The 12056-nt window shown below is 52.9% G+C and overlaps 1 protein-coding gene across 1 annotated transcript in view; it reads right to left on the minus strand.

Annotated features, from left to right (window-relative positions):
* Positions 1–11660, minus strand: part of LOC103777762 (A disintegrin and metalloproteinase with thrombospondin motifs 7-like) — a gene marked incomplete at both ends in the record, with an annotated part of 14297 nt that extends 2637 nt beyond the window's left edge. The window contains 8 exons of the mRNA XM_008945327.1: positions 2831–2974; positions 3821–3970; positions 4968–5092; positions 6109–6192; positions 7743–7919; positions 8624–8631; positions 9790–9961; positions 11308–11660. Of these exons, the coding sequence (XP_008943575.1) occupies positions 2831–2974; positions 3821–3970; positions 4968–5092; positions 6109–6192; positions 7743–7919; positions 8624–8631; positions 9790–9961; positions 11308–11660 (1213 nt within the window). The remainder of the gene's footprint in view (positions 1–2830; positions 2975–3820; positions 3971–4967; positions 5093–6108; positions 6193–7742; positions 7920–8623; positions 8632–9789; positions 9962–11307) is intronic.
* Positions 11661–12056: the final 396 nt, after the last annotated feature.

Raw genomic sequence — 12056 nt, forward strand, 5'->3', positions numbered from 1 at the left:
TCTGTCCCCGCCTTTCTGACAGCCCCCTGGCAGCCCCCAGCAGGTCTCCCCAGCTGGAGCCTTCTCCTCTGTGGCTGCCCCAGCCCAACTCTCTCCTGCTGGGCTCCCAGCAGAGGGGTTCCCTCCTCGGGGCATTGCTGGGGCCCCTCTGGCCCCACTCCAGCAGGTCTCAGTATTTTCTTTCAAAATGGAAAGAAGGATACCTTTCATAGAATCACAGAATGGTTTGGGTTGGAAAGGATCTTAAAGATCACCTAGTTCCACCCCCCCTGCCATGGCCAGGGACACCTCCCACTCAACTAGGTTGCTCAAAGCTCCATCCAGCATGGCCTTGAACACCTGCAGGGATGAAGGATCCTCAGCTTCCCCAAAAAACCTGTGCCAGTGTCTCACCACCCTCACATCTTTACTGGGGAAAGTTCAGGCTTAAGGATTGGGCCCCTCCACAAGCTACATGCATGATACTGGTGCCCTCTGGACTAGTTCACTAGCTGCCTATTCAGGTATCAGCACATGGGGACCCACCAGTCTCCCCAAAACCCTTGCACCCCTCCCTGTCCTCCCATCTGCTTGAGACACTTCCTGTCTCTCCCAGCTTAGGGGAGAGCTCTGTCCCAGTATGGGGGGATGCAGATTCCCTGTCAGCTTTCCAGGGCTACGTTCAAAAATCTATTTCTTCATTAGATATTTTACAGCCGTCCTGCTGGTCTCTTTGACTGGCCAAAACACATTCCCAAGCCAGCAAAAATTGGCAGGAGTTTCCCTCTGGCTCTGCATGGACATCCATTAACACCCCCGGGCAGGGAAGCCGTGCAGGGTCCCAGCAGCTCCTCGAGGGGCTGGCTGATGGAGTCCATGGCAGGATGATTGAATCCCCACACGTGAGCTGGGAGGATCTGCAGACGCATCACAGAGCGGGATTAAAATTCCAAAAGCTCTTGGAGAACTGGAGGAAGATTCCAAAAAAAGCCAGGATGGAATTCCACAAAACCAGCAAGCAAGGAGTGGAGTTTGGGAAGAGTCAGAAGCAGGACCTGGGGGTCTGGCTGAACTGGCAGAGTGCTGCAGCAGGAAGACTGCTCCAGGCTCCAGCCAGAAGGAGCCCATGGGGGGTGGATGGAAGAAGATGGCCAGCAGCAGTGTGCAAAGAGGCTGAAAAACTGGTTGGCTGATCTAGAGAAAGGACTGAGGGGAGATGAGAGAACCTGCAGCTGTGCCAAGGCTGCTGCTGAGAGAAGGGTGGCTGCCCCATGCCACTGTGTGCTTGTGGGGCAGGCAGGGTGGCCAGGAGATGCCAGACCTTTTTTACAAGGGTATGCCACTAGCCAGGCTGGGAAAGAGCTCACATCACAGTCAGGGGTGGAGAGCAAGGAGCCTTTCAGCATCTTCCAACTCCTCTGAGGATTAAGGAGGGAGGGCAGGGGGGGAAATTAAAAAAAAAAAAAAATCACAGAATGCCAGAGGGGACTTGTCTGGGAAGTGCTGGCATGACCCAGGGCTGACAAGATGCCCAGGTCCAGAGTGGTCCCTCCACCACAGGAGCATCACCACCCACCTTGTGCCAGTCTCCTTCATTAGCCTCAACTAGTCCTTCCTTGGGGGACATCACCCCACAGCAAGGAGGTGACCTCTTCCATCACCTCAGGTGTCTGAGCCCGACCCACAGCCTCGCCACAAGGGTCACCCAGCCCTGGCTGCACCCAGGGCCCGTGCTGCTGGTGATGGGAGTCACTGCCAGGTGCTTCCAAAACATTCATCTTTTGTAAAATAATACTCAGCATCTGAGAGTGCTGTGGGGTTTGGTTTTTTTCCTCAAATGTGAGGTCTGGTCCAAGCCCATCCAGCAACCCCAGGTCAGCAGGGTCCTATTTTCTGGCTCACTCCTTCCCGTTCTCCTGCCAACACTGTATCTGAACACTCCTGTCCTTGCTGGCAGCAGGGGTCTGCCTCGCCCGGGGGATGTCACAACTGCTGAGAGGTGCCTGCCAGGCTCTGCTCTGCCCTCAAGGAAGAGCTGCCCCTTCTGGGGGAGCAAAGAGTCCAGAACCCAACTGGAAAAGCATCCAGCTGCTCTGCTTCTTCCCCCTCGCAGCTTGTAGCAGCCTGAGGTCATTGCAAGCAGGAAATTCTTAATCCAGAAGTGAAGGTTAAACGCAGAGGGCCAAGAACGCTGTGGATACCAGAAAGCTCCATCCCCCCAAAGCCATAACGAGCAGTAATTCGTCCTGCACAGGGGCCAAGCCCACACGTCCCAGGCTGGGATTTAGGGCAGCCTCTCCCACCATGTAGCTGCAGGTCCCTCGCCCAGCTCTCCCCCCATCACCGTCTCTTGCTGATGCTCTCACTGTTTTCTAATCTCCCGTAGCAAGGAGGGAAAACGTTTCTCCAGTGCAAGCCACTGGCTGACAAATGTAAATCTCTGGGCCGTGTTCCTAGGAACTTAATAGCAACAGGCTGAAAAATCAGCCACGGGGTGCTAAAAATAAACAAACTCACAGAAGAATTTGGCTCGGTCTCACTTCCTCACGTGACACCTCCTGCCTACAAGGAAACATCATCTGCAGAGCTGTGATGATCTGCACAGAGCATCGAAGAAAATCGCCCCAGCTGTATTTGTTCAAGCCACAACCCTTGTGCCACCACCCAAATGCTCGTGCTGCTTTTGTCTCCAAACTCTCATCTTCACAGCAAGGATGGAGGCAACCGAGTGAGAAAAGAGCATCCCCACATGCCCCGGGGCTAATCTCTGGTGGGTCAGCCCCCAGCTGCAAACCCTGAGCCACCCCCAGCACCCCACGAGCGAGGAGGAAGAGGAAGGGAGGGGACTTACTCGAGGAATCGTGTGATGTACTCCCGGCTGCAGCGGGACCAGGTGAGTGGGGATGTGTCATACAGGAGCTGTGGAGACATGATGAAAGGTCTTTTCCCAACTGGCTCACAGTCATTGCTGCTTCCATCATGCTGAATCCCAAAACTGTGTAAGAGCACAGTCCCACAAAGGAGAGGTGAGCCGCACGCCGCTACAACCGCGCAGCCTCTCTGCTCCCCGGCCCCGCGCCCCGCCACCACCCAACCCCTCTCTGGGTGGAGAAGGACCCTGAAGGTCATCGAGTCCAGCTGGTAACCCGGCACTGCTGGGTCACCACCAACCCCTGTCCCTCAGCACCATGGATCTGGCCATGAGGGACATTTTAGTGATACCAGGGGTACTGCCCTGAACTTTGTTCCGGGCTTTTATTTCAGCTTTCTGACTGAAAACTCAGCTGAGGAAAAAGTAAGAGGGCTATCAAACAACACCAAGTTAATTAAACTTATTGGGTATGTGTTTTTACCATAAAAAGATATCATAGAATCACGGGATGCCAGGTTGGAAGGGGCCTCAAGGACCATCTGAGCCAATCTTCCTTTCATATCTACTATGAACTATAATGTTCAAATGATCTTGCCAAAACTTAATTGAAATTAGGGCCAGTAAAATTCTGGGACTGATTCTATACACAGACCTTTTTTTAAAACTTCTCCAAAAACCTTCATCCCCAGCAGCAGAGGACAACATATATCAATATTACATAATATAATATTATATAATCTATATACAAATGCAATTTTCCTAGGCTGCCTTGGACTATGTGATCATCATTGAACCTGGGGCCTCCAAAACCTGAACTCTGAAATGCCATTCCCAGGGTAAGTTCTCACAGGTGCAGAAGAAGCTTTGCACCCGTGAGGAGCCACTTGTCAACCTTCTCCCAACTTCCACCCGCGACCGAGGAGCACAGAGGACAGAGCTCAGAGGGGAGGAGCAGGGAGCTGGTGGTACCTGTGTCCGAGCTCATGGGCCACGGTGAAGGCCAGGGGCAGCCCCGTGTCCTCGTTGATGTTGCAGCTCCTGTGGGGCTGGCACATGCCCGCCACGTGGGACAGCCCCAGGGTCTCGCAGGGCCTGTTCATGGCTGCGCAGATGTCCTTCCTTGGGCCAGGGGTGGACGGGAGGCACACACAGACACAGAGCAGAGAGGGGTTGAGGGCGTGGGACGGAGCGCGGCACGTGCCCCAGCCCACGGGGAGGCCCACGGACACCGGCCAGACAGGAGTGAGGATGGAGACATCCAACATCCTTCCACAAGGGAAAGATTTACAACCTCTCCTTTCCCCTTTACTCTCCCAGTATCCCCAGTTCATTATTAAGCCTGATTAATGGGAGCGGCGAGCCAGCCTGGCTACGTTTATTCCATTGTATAAATAAAGCTGATGCTGGGAATAATTAAGCAATTACTACGTTGCTTGTGGAAGCACATCCCAGGGGTGCTGTGGTCCCGGGCAGAGGAGCTCCAGCCACCCAGGAAGAACAACTCCACTGAAGTATGTGACCTTAAGTGCTTTATTTCTGCTACAAAGCAAACTTCAGAAAGAAGATAAAGCTGTTGTGGGTTGTGAATCATCACACAAACCACCACGATGCTGCCAGCAGCCAAGTCAGTGCAGCCCGAAACCATCAAACTACATTTTGACTGCAAGGTATATAAACTTGGCCAGAGGCACGAATTCCTGCACGCTTCATGGGAGGTCAGGGGCCTTCCCAGAGGCTCCTCTGCCAAGCCCAGCATTAGCCTCCAAGGGAAAAAGGCAAGTTAATCCCTGTGTACATCTGCTGGGAGGATCCAGCCATTCTGGGGCTTGGCAATAGGGCCATGGTGAAAACCTGGCTTGGAAACCCCAACTGCTAATCAACTGGGAGCTGTCTCCACGTTTAAATCTGAGAGTGGGCACCAGTTCCAGCCACTAGGACCAGATTCTCTCCAGATTTCATGTACAGGTGCCCATGCAGGGCTCAGACATGGAGAGTGAGATGTGAACAGCTCCCATTGGGATGTTCCTCTGGCTTCACTGCTGCCTGCAGCCAGCAAATGAGCTTCTGGCTACCTGTGTAGCATCTACAGCATAAAAAGAGCCCATGGGCACAATACCTTGTGAGCAGGACTGCAACGTCGTGATGTAGGGGATGGGAATCTCCTTTAACATTGATGCTCTTCTGCCATTTGCAAAAGCTTTTCAAGGTGTTGTCTGCATGGTGGGAGATTTTCAGATCCTCCTGCCAACATAATTAAAAGCTTGCTGTCAGATTGCTGCCAGGTCTGTTGGGTTTTTAGAATGCAGTGGGCAGGGGTCTGATCTCAGACACAACAGAGTGGAACCATGGAAGCACAAAATGGTTTGGGTGGGAAGGGATCTCAAAAGGTCACCTAGTCCAGCCCTCCTGCAGGGAGCAGGGACATCTGCAGCTAGAGCAGGGTGCTCAGAGCCCCGGCCAACCTCACCTGGAATGGTTCCAGGGATGGGGCAGTGACCACCTCTCTGGGCAGCCTGGGACAGGGGCTCAACACCCTCAGTGTCAAACATTTCTTCCTTCTCTCCAGTCTAAATTTCTCTCTTTGAGTTTCAGACCATCCCCCCTTGTCCTGCCACAACAGCCCCTGCTCCAAAGTCTGTCCCCAGCTTTCTGACAGGCCCCTGGAAGTCCTGGCAGGCCACACAAAGGTCTTCCTGGAGCCTTCTCTTCCCTAGGCTGACCAACCCAAACTCTCTCAGCCTGGCCTCACAGCAGCGAGGTTCCAGCCCTTGGATCTTTGTTGTGGCCATCCAGATGGAATCGCTCCACACTAATAGGTTGTAGGCTGGGTGGGAATACAGCCCTTCTCTGCTTCCTTTTCATCTGTGATTCAACCAAAACATTAAATCATCCAGCAAGGGGGGTTGAGAAACACTGTGGGGCAGCATCCCCTCCTGTGCTGGCTGGGGGTGAAGGCCACAGCCGGGGAGTCTGAGTGGCGTCAGAAAAAAAAACCCCCCGCCCCCCAGCCACCCGCCCCGGTCAAAACCTGCCACCACAACCAGACCCTGCAGCTCCTCCCACCACCCCGTGCCCCCCCAGAGGGCAGGGACGCCAGGCACGGGGGCCTTTGTCTCCCACAGCCCCACCCAGGCCACGGAGGTGGCAGGAGACGGAGCCCGTGGGCTCGCAAGGCCGGCGCCACGTGGATCCCAGCCTGGCTGCCAGGGCCCGGGCTGAGTCACTCTGTTTTCTTCTCAGGGTTGTTTTCTTTTTACCTCCTCGTCCTCCAGCAGGATGAGTCGCACTATGGCAATGTTGATGGGGTTCCCAATGCTGGCGTGGTGGAACAGACCCGCCACCTGCAATGCACAACAGCCAAAGAAATAAAGCCCCAAAAAAAGAGCTTGCCACGTGACAGCGCAGCTGCTAAGAACATCTGCAGGGGAACGTGAGCTCCAGGGGAAGCTACTGAAGGTTGTTGTTGACAACACCTCAGGGAGTTCCCCAAAAATTGTATAATGGGTTATGTTGGAAGAGACCTTCAGGATCATCCAGTTCCAGCCCCCCTGCCATGGGCAGGACAACTCCCACTAGAGAGGGTTGCTCCAAGCCCCATCCAACCTGGCCTTGAACACCTCCAGTACTGGGGCATCCACAGCTTCCCTGGGTAACTTGTGCCAGTGTCTCAGCACCTTCAGAGTGCTGCCAGTGTGAAGCCATTACCCCCTGCACTGTCACTGCAAGCCCTCATAAAAATTCCCTCCCCAGCTTTCTTGTAGATAAGCACCTTCAGATGCTGGAAGGCCTGGAATGAAAGACAGAGAAGACCCAATGCAGACCTGGAGTAAAGCTCAGAGTGTGATAATTAATACCAATTTAAAATTGATACAGTCTGTGCAGCACACTGAAACTCCACCAGGAATGCCTGGGGGAATTCCTCTGCTTTCACTCCAAGAGATGTATTTAACATCTCAAAGGCAGCCTGGACTCTCTGGGTGCCTTCACCAACCCCCCCAACACCCAGGGGTGTTACTGGGAGGTTCTCTGCCAAGTCCCACCCTCTCTTCTGGCCATCAACCAAAGCCCTCTTCTGAAATACAAATAGGTGCTACCACGGCAGCAGAAGAGTGAACAGATTAAACCAACTCATGCTGACTTACCTGCTTGTTTTATGGCACCAGTAACCTCACCAAGATTCCTAGTGGAAACCACTACAACTTGGTGCTCCTTCCCTTAACTATCCTCAGTGGCACCTTCCCAGAAAGCTGTTCACATCTCTCCTGCTAGCCAGGCTAGTCCTGACATTAGCTCTGACAGCAGCTCCCTCTGTGGGCATGGTCAGCACCAAGTTCAAGGGAACCTGAGCCAAAGCTCCCAGGTCCCTGCAGGTTTCTTCTCCTGTGAGGAGGTTTCCTTATCATGCAGAGGGTGGTGGGTGGCCCTTGTGCAGGTTTTGGGGTGGTTCCAGCCCCAGCTGTGTTCCCACACCCAAGCTGCCTGAACATCTGCCCGGAGAGAGCTGTGGTGGCACAACCATGGGTAGCACCCACCAATTCCCCTCCCTGGAGCATCTCTGCCCTTGGGGTATCTTCCTGGGAGGCCATTTTATGCATCCTCATGGTGGGAAAGAAGGGAGAGCCCTTGAGCCCCATGGGGAAGGTGAAGCTGCTACAGGCTGAGCTGCTCCTGCCTGAATGAAAATTTTGACCTCAGGCTTGCCGACTCTGATCCATCCTCAGAGCACTAAGCAAGGCAGAGAAGTCAATGTGTGGGTGGGAACAGCCTGTCTGGGGAGAAGTCTGCTGAGGTCCCACCAAGGATGAGTCCTGGCAAGCTCACTAGTCTTTATGTCTCATAGCTGTGTCCCCAGGGAGTCGGTGGCTCTGCCGTTGAGAGGAGCAGGACTCACCATGTTCATCACGGTCAGCACGTACTTCTCTATGTTCTGGCTCCCGTGGTATTCTATCATCTTGGTGTCTGCCACCACCAGGGTTTCCACCCACTTCTCCTTGCTGATGGAGCGCTGCTTTATTCTTCTCTTCCTGTGCTGCTTCTGTTCCCATCTTTCCCTCCGCTTCTCAGACCTCTCCAGGCTCTCCTGAGATTCTGAGGGATCAAAAGGGGGAAAAAAGACCTAAAAAGACCATTTTTTTTTTTTGTAAAATGTTTGCAACTTTGATAAAGCATCATCGAGGCCTTTTTTTATTTTTAATTCAAAGAAATAACCTTTTGATGTTGAGAAGGAGGCTCCATACTTAAACCTGTAACCTATGTGTACTTTGCTGTGCTGTATGTTCCAAAAAATCACTGGGGGGGTGAAGACTCTGACCTCAGTCTGTTGCATGATAGAACAAAAATAAATAAAGCCTTTGAAGTCATTTCTTTGACTGGAACAGGGATTGCAATATTCCAAGAGGGACAAGGAGCCTCCCAGGGTGTATGTATGGACATAGAGATTCACAGGCAGCCCTGCAGAGGAGCTTGAGCATGTGCCACTGAGGAACAGCCCCAGTGTCTCAACCTCTCTGAGTGGCATCACAACTCTGTGTTTTGAAGGGATAGACAGTTCCCCAGCACGACAACCTCTGCAACCCAGAGCTAGACTGATGTCCTGAGCCAAAAACCTGAAGATCAGCGGCACCCGAGACGCCGCAGGACCGCCCAGAGATTTCCTGGGCCCCACAGAGACTGAACTCTGCTCCCTCCTGGGGAGAAACAAGGGGAACGTTCACTGGGCTGAGGGGAGGCAGGAGGAGGAGAGCTGGGATGCTCCTCACGCACCCCAGCAACTGGGAATTCTCATGTGGAGACTTTTCCTGTGACGTTGCTCCAAGATCAAGGTTGGGGTCAGCCCCAAGCTGGGTGAAGGCTTTACAAACCCCATCCCACACAGTGGGAATGGCTTTTATGACCGTTTTCTAGTGCTCAGCCTTACTTGGTTAACAATGGACTTCTACATTTTATAGACTCTGCTGTCCGTTAGCTGTGAAAGAGGGTTTTATCCCCCAGCCTGAAAAATCCCAGCTATCTGGATAATTTGATGAATTGCCAATGCCACTGTGACAGTTTAATCACAAGAGCTTCCTTGGAGCCTGGTCCCATTGTGGTCTTTGCTGCCACGCTGATGTGAAGGGACTGCAGAGAGGATGGGTGAGAGGGCTCCCAGGGTCCCAGGGAAGGCTCCTGTGGCATTTTCCCTCTGCACCCCCTCTCACTTGCCCAGCTGTACACACAGGCTGCACCATGTATTGACACAAGCTAAACAACACACAAAGTCCAACATCATCTGCCTGGGGGGGCTGCAAAGAAAACGGGCAGCTCATCAGTGCAAAGTGAAAGGGTTGCAGTAATTAACATCCTACAGACTTTGGGTTTCCTGTCCAGGGCACAGACATCACACCTACTTTTGCAGCCCAGACTGCTGCAGAGGTCTGTGTGCATTGCATACAGACCATGCTGCATCCAGTGGAATTCATTCATTCAAAGCCTAAAAGGAGACATTAAAATCTTTGCCACAGAATTGTAGAACTGTTTTGGCTGGAAGAGATCTTCAAGATCATCAAGTCCAACCATGCCCCAGCACTGCCAGGTCCCCACTGCCCCGTGTCCCTCACACCACATCTCCACGGCTTGGAAACCCCTCCAGGGGTGGGGACTCCACCACTGCCCTGGGCAGCCTGGCACAGCCCTGGGCAACCCTCCAGGGGAACAAATTCTTCCTCAGGGACAACCCCAACCTTCCCTGGGGCAACTTGAGGCCATTTTCTCTTGTCCTGTCAAATGATGGACACTGGGAGCCAGATGCTGGGGTTTAGGACTAAAAAGTCTGTGGAGGCAAGGCATGGGGCTACAGCTTGGACCTGCTCCTTTTATCTCCTTGCAATGGGTTTCACACGAATCATGGCACCCAGCTGCTACTAAATCATTGCACAAATGCAAGAGGAAAGGGACAATACCTTGCACACCACAGGTTTCCTGTGGAGCTGGTGGTCTCTTGCCTTGCTCTGATCCATGCTGGGGGGCCTGGCGCTTGTATATCCTGTGGGGCTGTGCCACTCCATCCTCCTGAAAGCTGGTGGACACTGGCTCGATGAAATAGTCCTCGTTCATGAGCTGAAACACACCTTTCTGGAAGGGAAAGACAAGGCTGTCACCGTGAAGCCATCTGCATCTGGCACAGATTCACACTGAAAAACCCAGGAATGGGAGAGGGTTTGCAAAATTTTTCCAGGAAAGAAAAAGTCTTATCTAAAGAAACTGGGTTTATGTGATTTTAAGCTGTAAAATCCCAGACAAAAGAGGACAAGCCAGCATGGAGTGAGCACTGAGAAAGCAAAAAGCTAAAGAAATCCCTTCATGGACTCGATGGTCTTAAAGGTCTCTTCCAATCAAAATGATTTCATGATTTTGTGATGTTATTCTACACGCCCACCACCTCCAGAGAGCCCCAGCACCTCCATCATCTCATGGACCCACCTGGGCATGGGGCTCTGCATGTCAGGGAGCTGCCAAATTATACAGTAACACTTCTGCAAACCCTTGATGGGTTTTAACCCCTGCAGGGAGCTGGGACCTGTGCTCTGGACGCGACCACGTGCAGATACAGGCATTTACACTCAGGTCCTGACTTTGCCTTGCCAAGTGCCAGCACAAGAGTCTTATCTGTGAAAAAGTCACTTTGCCTTTCAGCAAAACTCTTAGAGGTCACTGTTACCTTTGAAAATATTGTCAGTGCAGTAAGGGAACAAGGTGGTGATGGTATTCCCAAAATCCTGAAGTAACTACACTACACATGACCCGTGTTACCAGCAATAGAGGGGTAGTGCCAGCGCAAGAGTCTTATCTGTGAAAAAGTCTGCCTTTCAGCAAAACTCTTAGAGGTCACTGTTACCTTTGAAAATATTGTCAGTGCAGTAAGGGAACAAGGTGGTGATGGTATTCCCAAAATCCTGAAGTAACTACACTACACATGACCCGTGTTACCAGCAATAGAGGGGTTGGAACTGGGTGATCCTTATGGTCCCTTCCAACCCTGACAGATTCTGATCTGTTTTAGCAGAGGACTTTAGAGCCCTAATGGCTCAATGGTTGGACTTGACTATGTTGGAGGTTCCTTCCAACCTAAATGATTCTATGATTCTATGATTCTAATACGCCCCGGCTCCCAACACCTTGTTTCCAGACACGTTTCTCACAGCCCTGCATTTATGCACTAGAAGGTGGAGGCAATAGGCAAATTGCTCTCTGTGGGAATTCGGACACAGGCAAGTAAACGCAGCCCCAGAGATTTCCCAAACCACCAGAATCCATGGGAAACTCCCAGTCAGCTCCCCCACAGCCACACCAGACCTCCGTGATGAGATCCTGACCGCTGCTGCTGTCAGGAGGAGCTTTGGGATCGCTCTCAGGGAGAAAAGAGCTTTCTCTCCACACAGTCCTGCCATTCCCTTAGCCATTAAAATCCCTGCACTTACCAGACCATCACACGTGCTGAGTGCAGCCAGCCCCCCCGTGGGCGCCGGGCCCCGAACCTCCCCGATCATGTGGCAGGAGTTGTGCCCCTGAGGCCGGATCTTGGCGGTGGCGATGCCCCCGAACCGCCTCTCGCTGACGAAGCCGGGCGCCAGGAGGTGGGGGTTCAGGCTCAGGTTGAATTTCAGGGGTTGTCCTTTGTAATGCAGTTCATAGAAGGCGAGAAACTTGCTCCTGGAGGAAGGAGACCTTCGGTGAAGGGCTCGGTGGGACAAATCGTAGGAGAGGAAGGATCCGCTCTCGTCCACCTTGACAGGATGAACGATGTCGCCGCTGGAGTGTGGTGGAGGAGGCTCTGGGAAGAAAGGGATTCAGTGCTTACCTCTAAGGTTCATCCTCGGTCCTCTCCTACCCCTTCAGCTGGATGCTGAACTCCCAAGGCAGCCCAGCGGGGTCAGGTACCCAAATACCAGTTGGATCTGGTAACTGGTCCACGGCACAGAGCACGGAAGGACAGGAACCCCATGGCCTGGGGGGGTCAGGGCTGGGATTTTCTCTGGGAGAAGGTCGAGGTCAGGGTTAGGGGCAGGGTGGGGAGGGGTGGAGGGTCCGTGCAGCTCCAGAGCTCTGCTCCGGCCAGGGCTGCTCCCGGTTTCCATGCACGCGTTTGCAGCTGGGGGAAAAAAACAATCCCCAAAGAAACAAACAAAAAAACCGTAAAAAATAAAAGTCTTAAAACGGTGTTTGGAAG

The sequence above is a fragment of the Merops nubicus genome, unplaced genomic scaffold (assembly GCF_000691845.1).
Source record: "Merops nubicus isolate BGI_N331 unplaced genomic scaffold, ASM69184v1 scaffold26448, whole genome shotgun sequence".
Taxonomy (NCBI): Eukaryota; Metazoa; Chordata; class Aves; order Coraciiformes; family Meropidae; genus Merops; species Merops nubicus.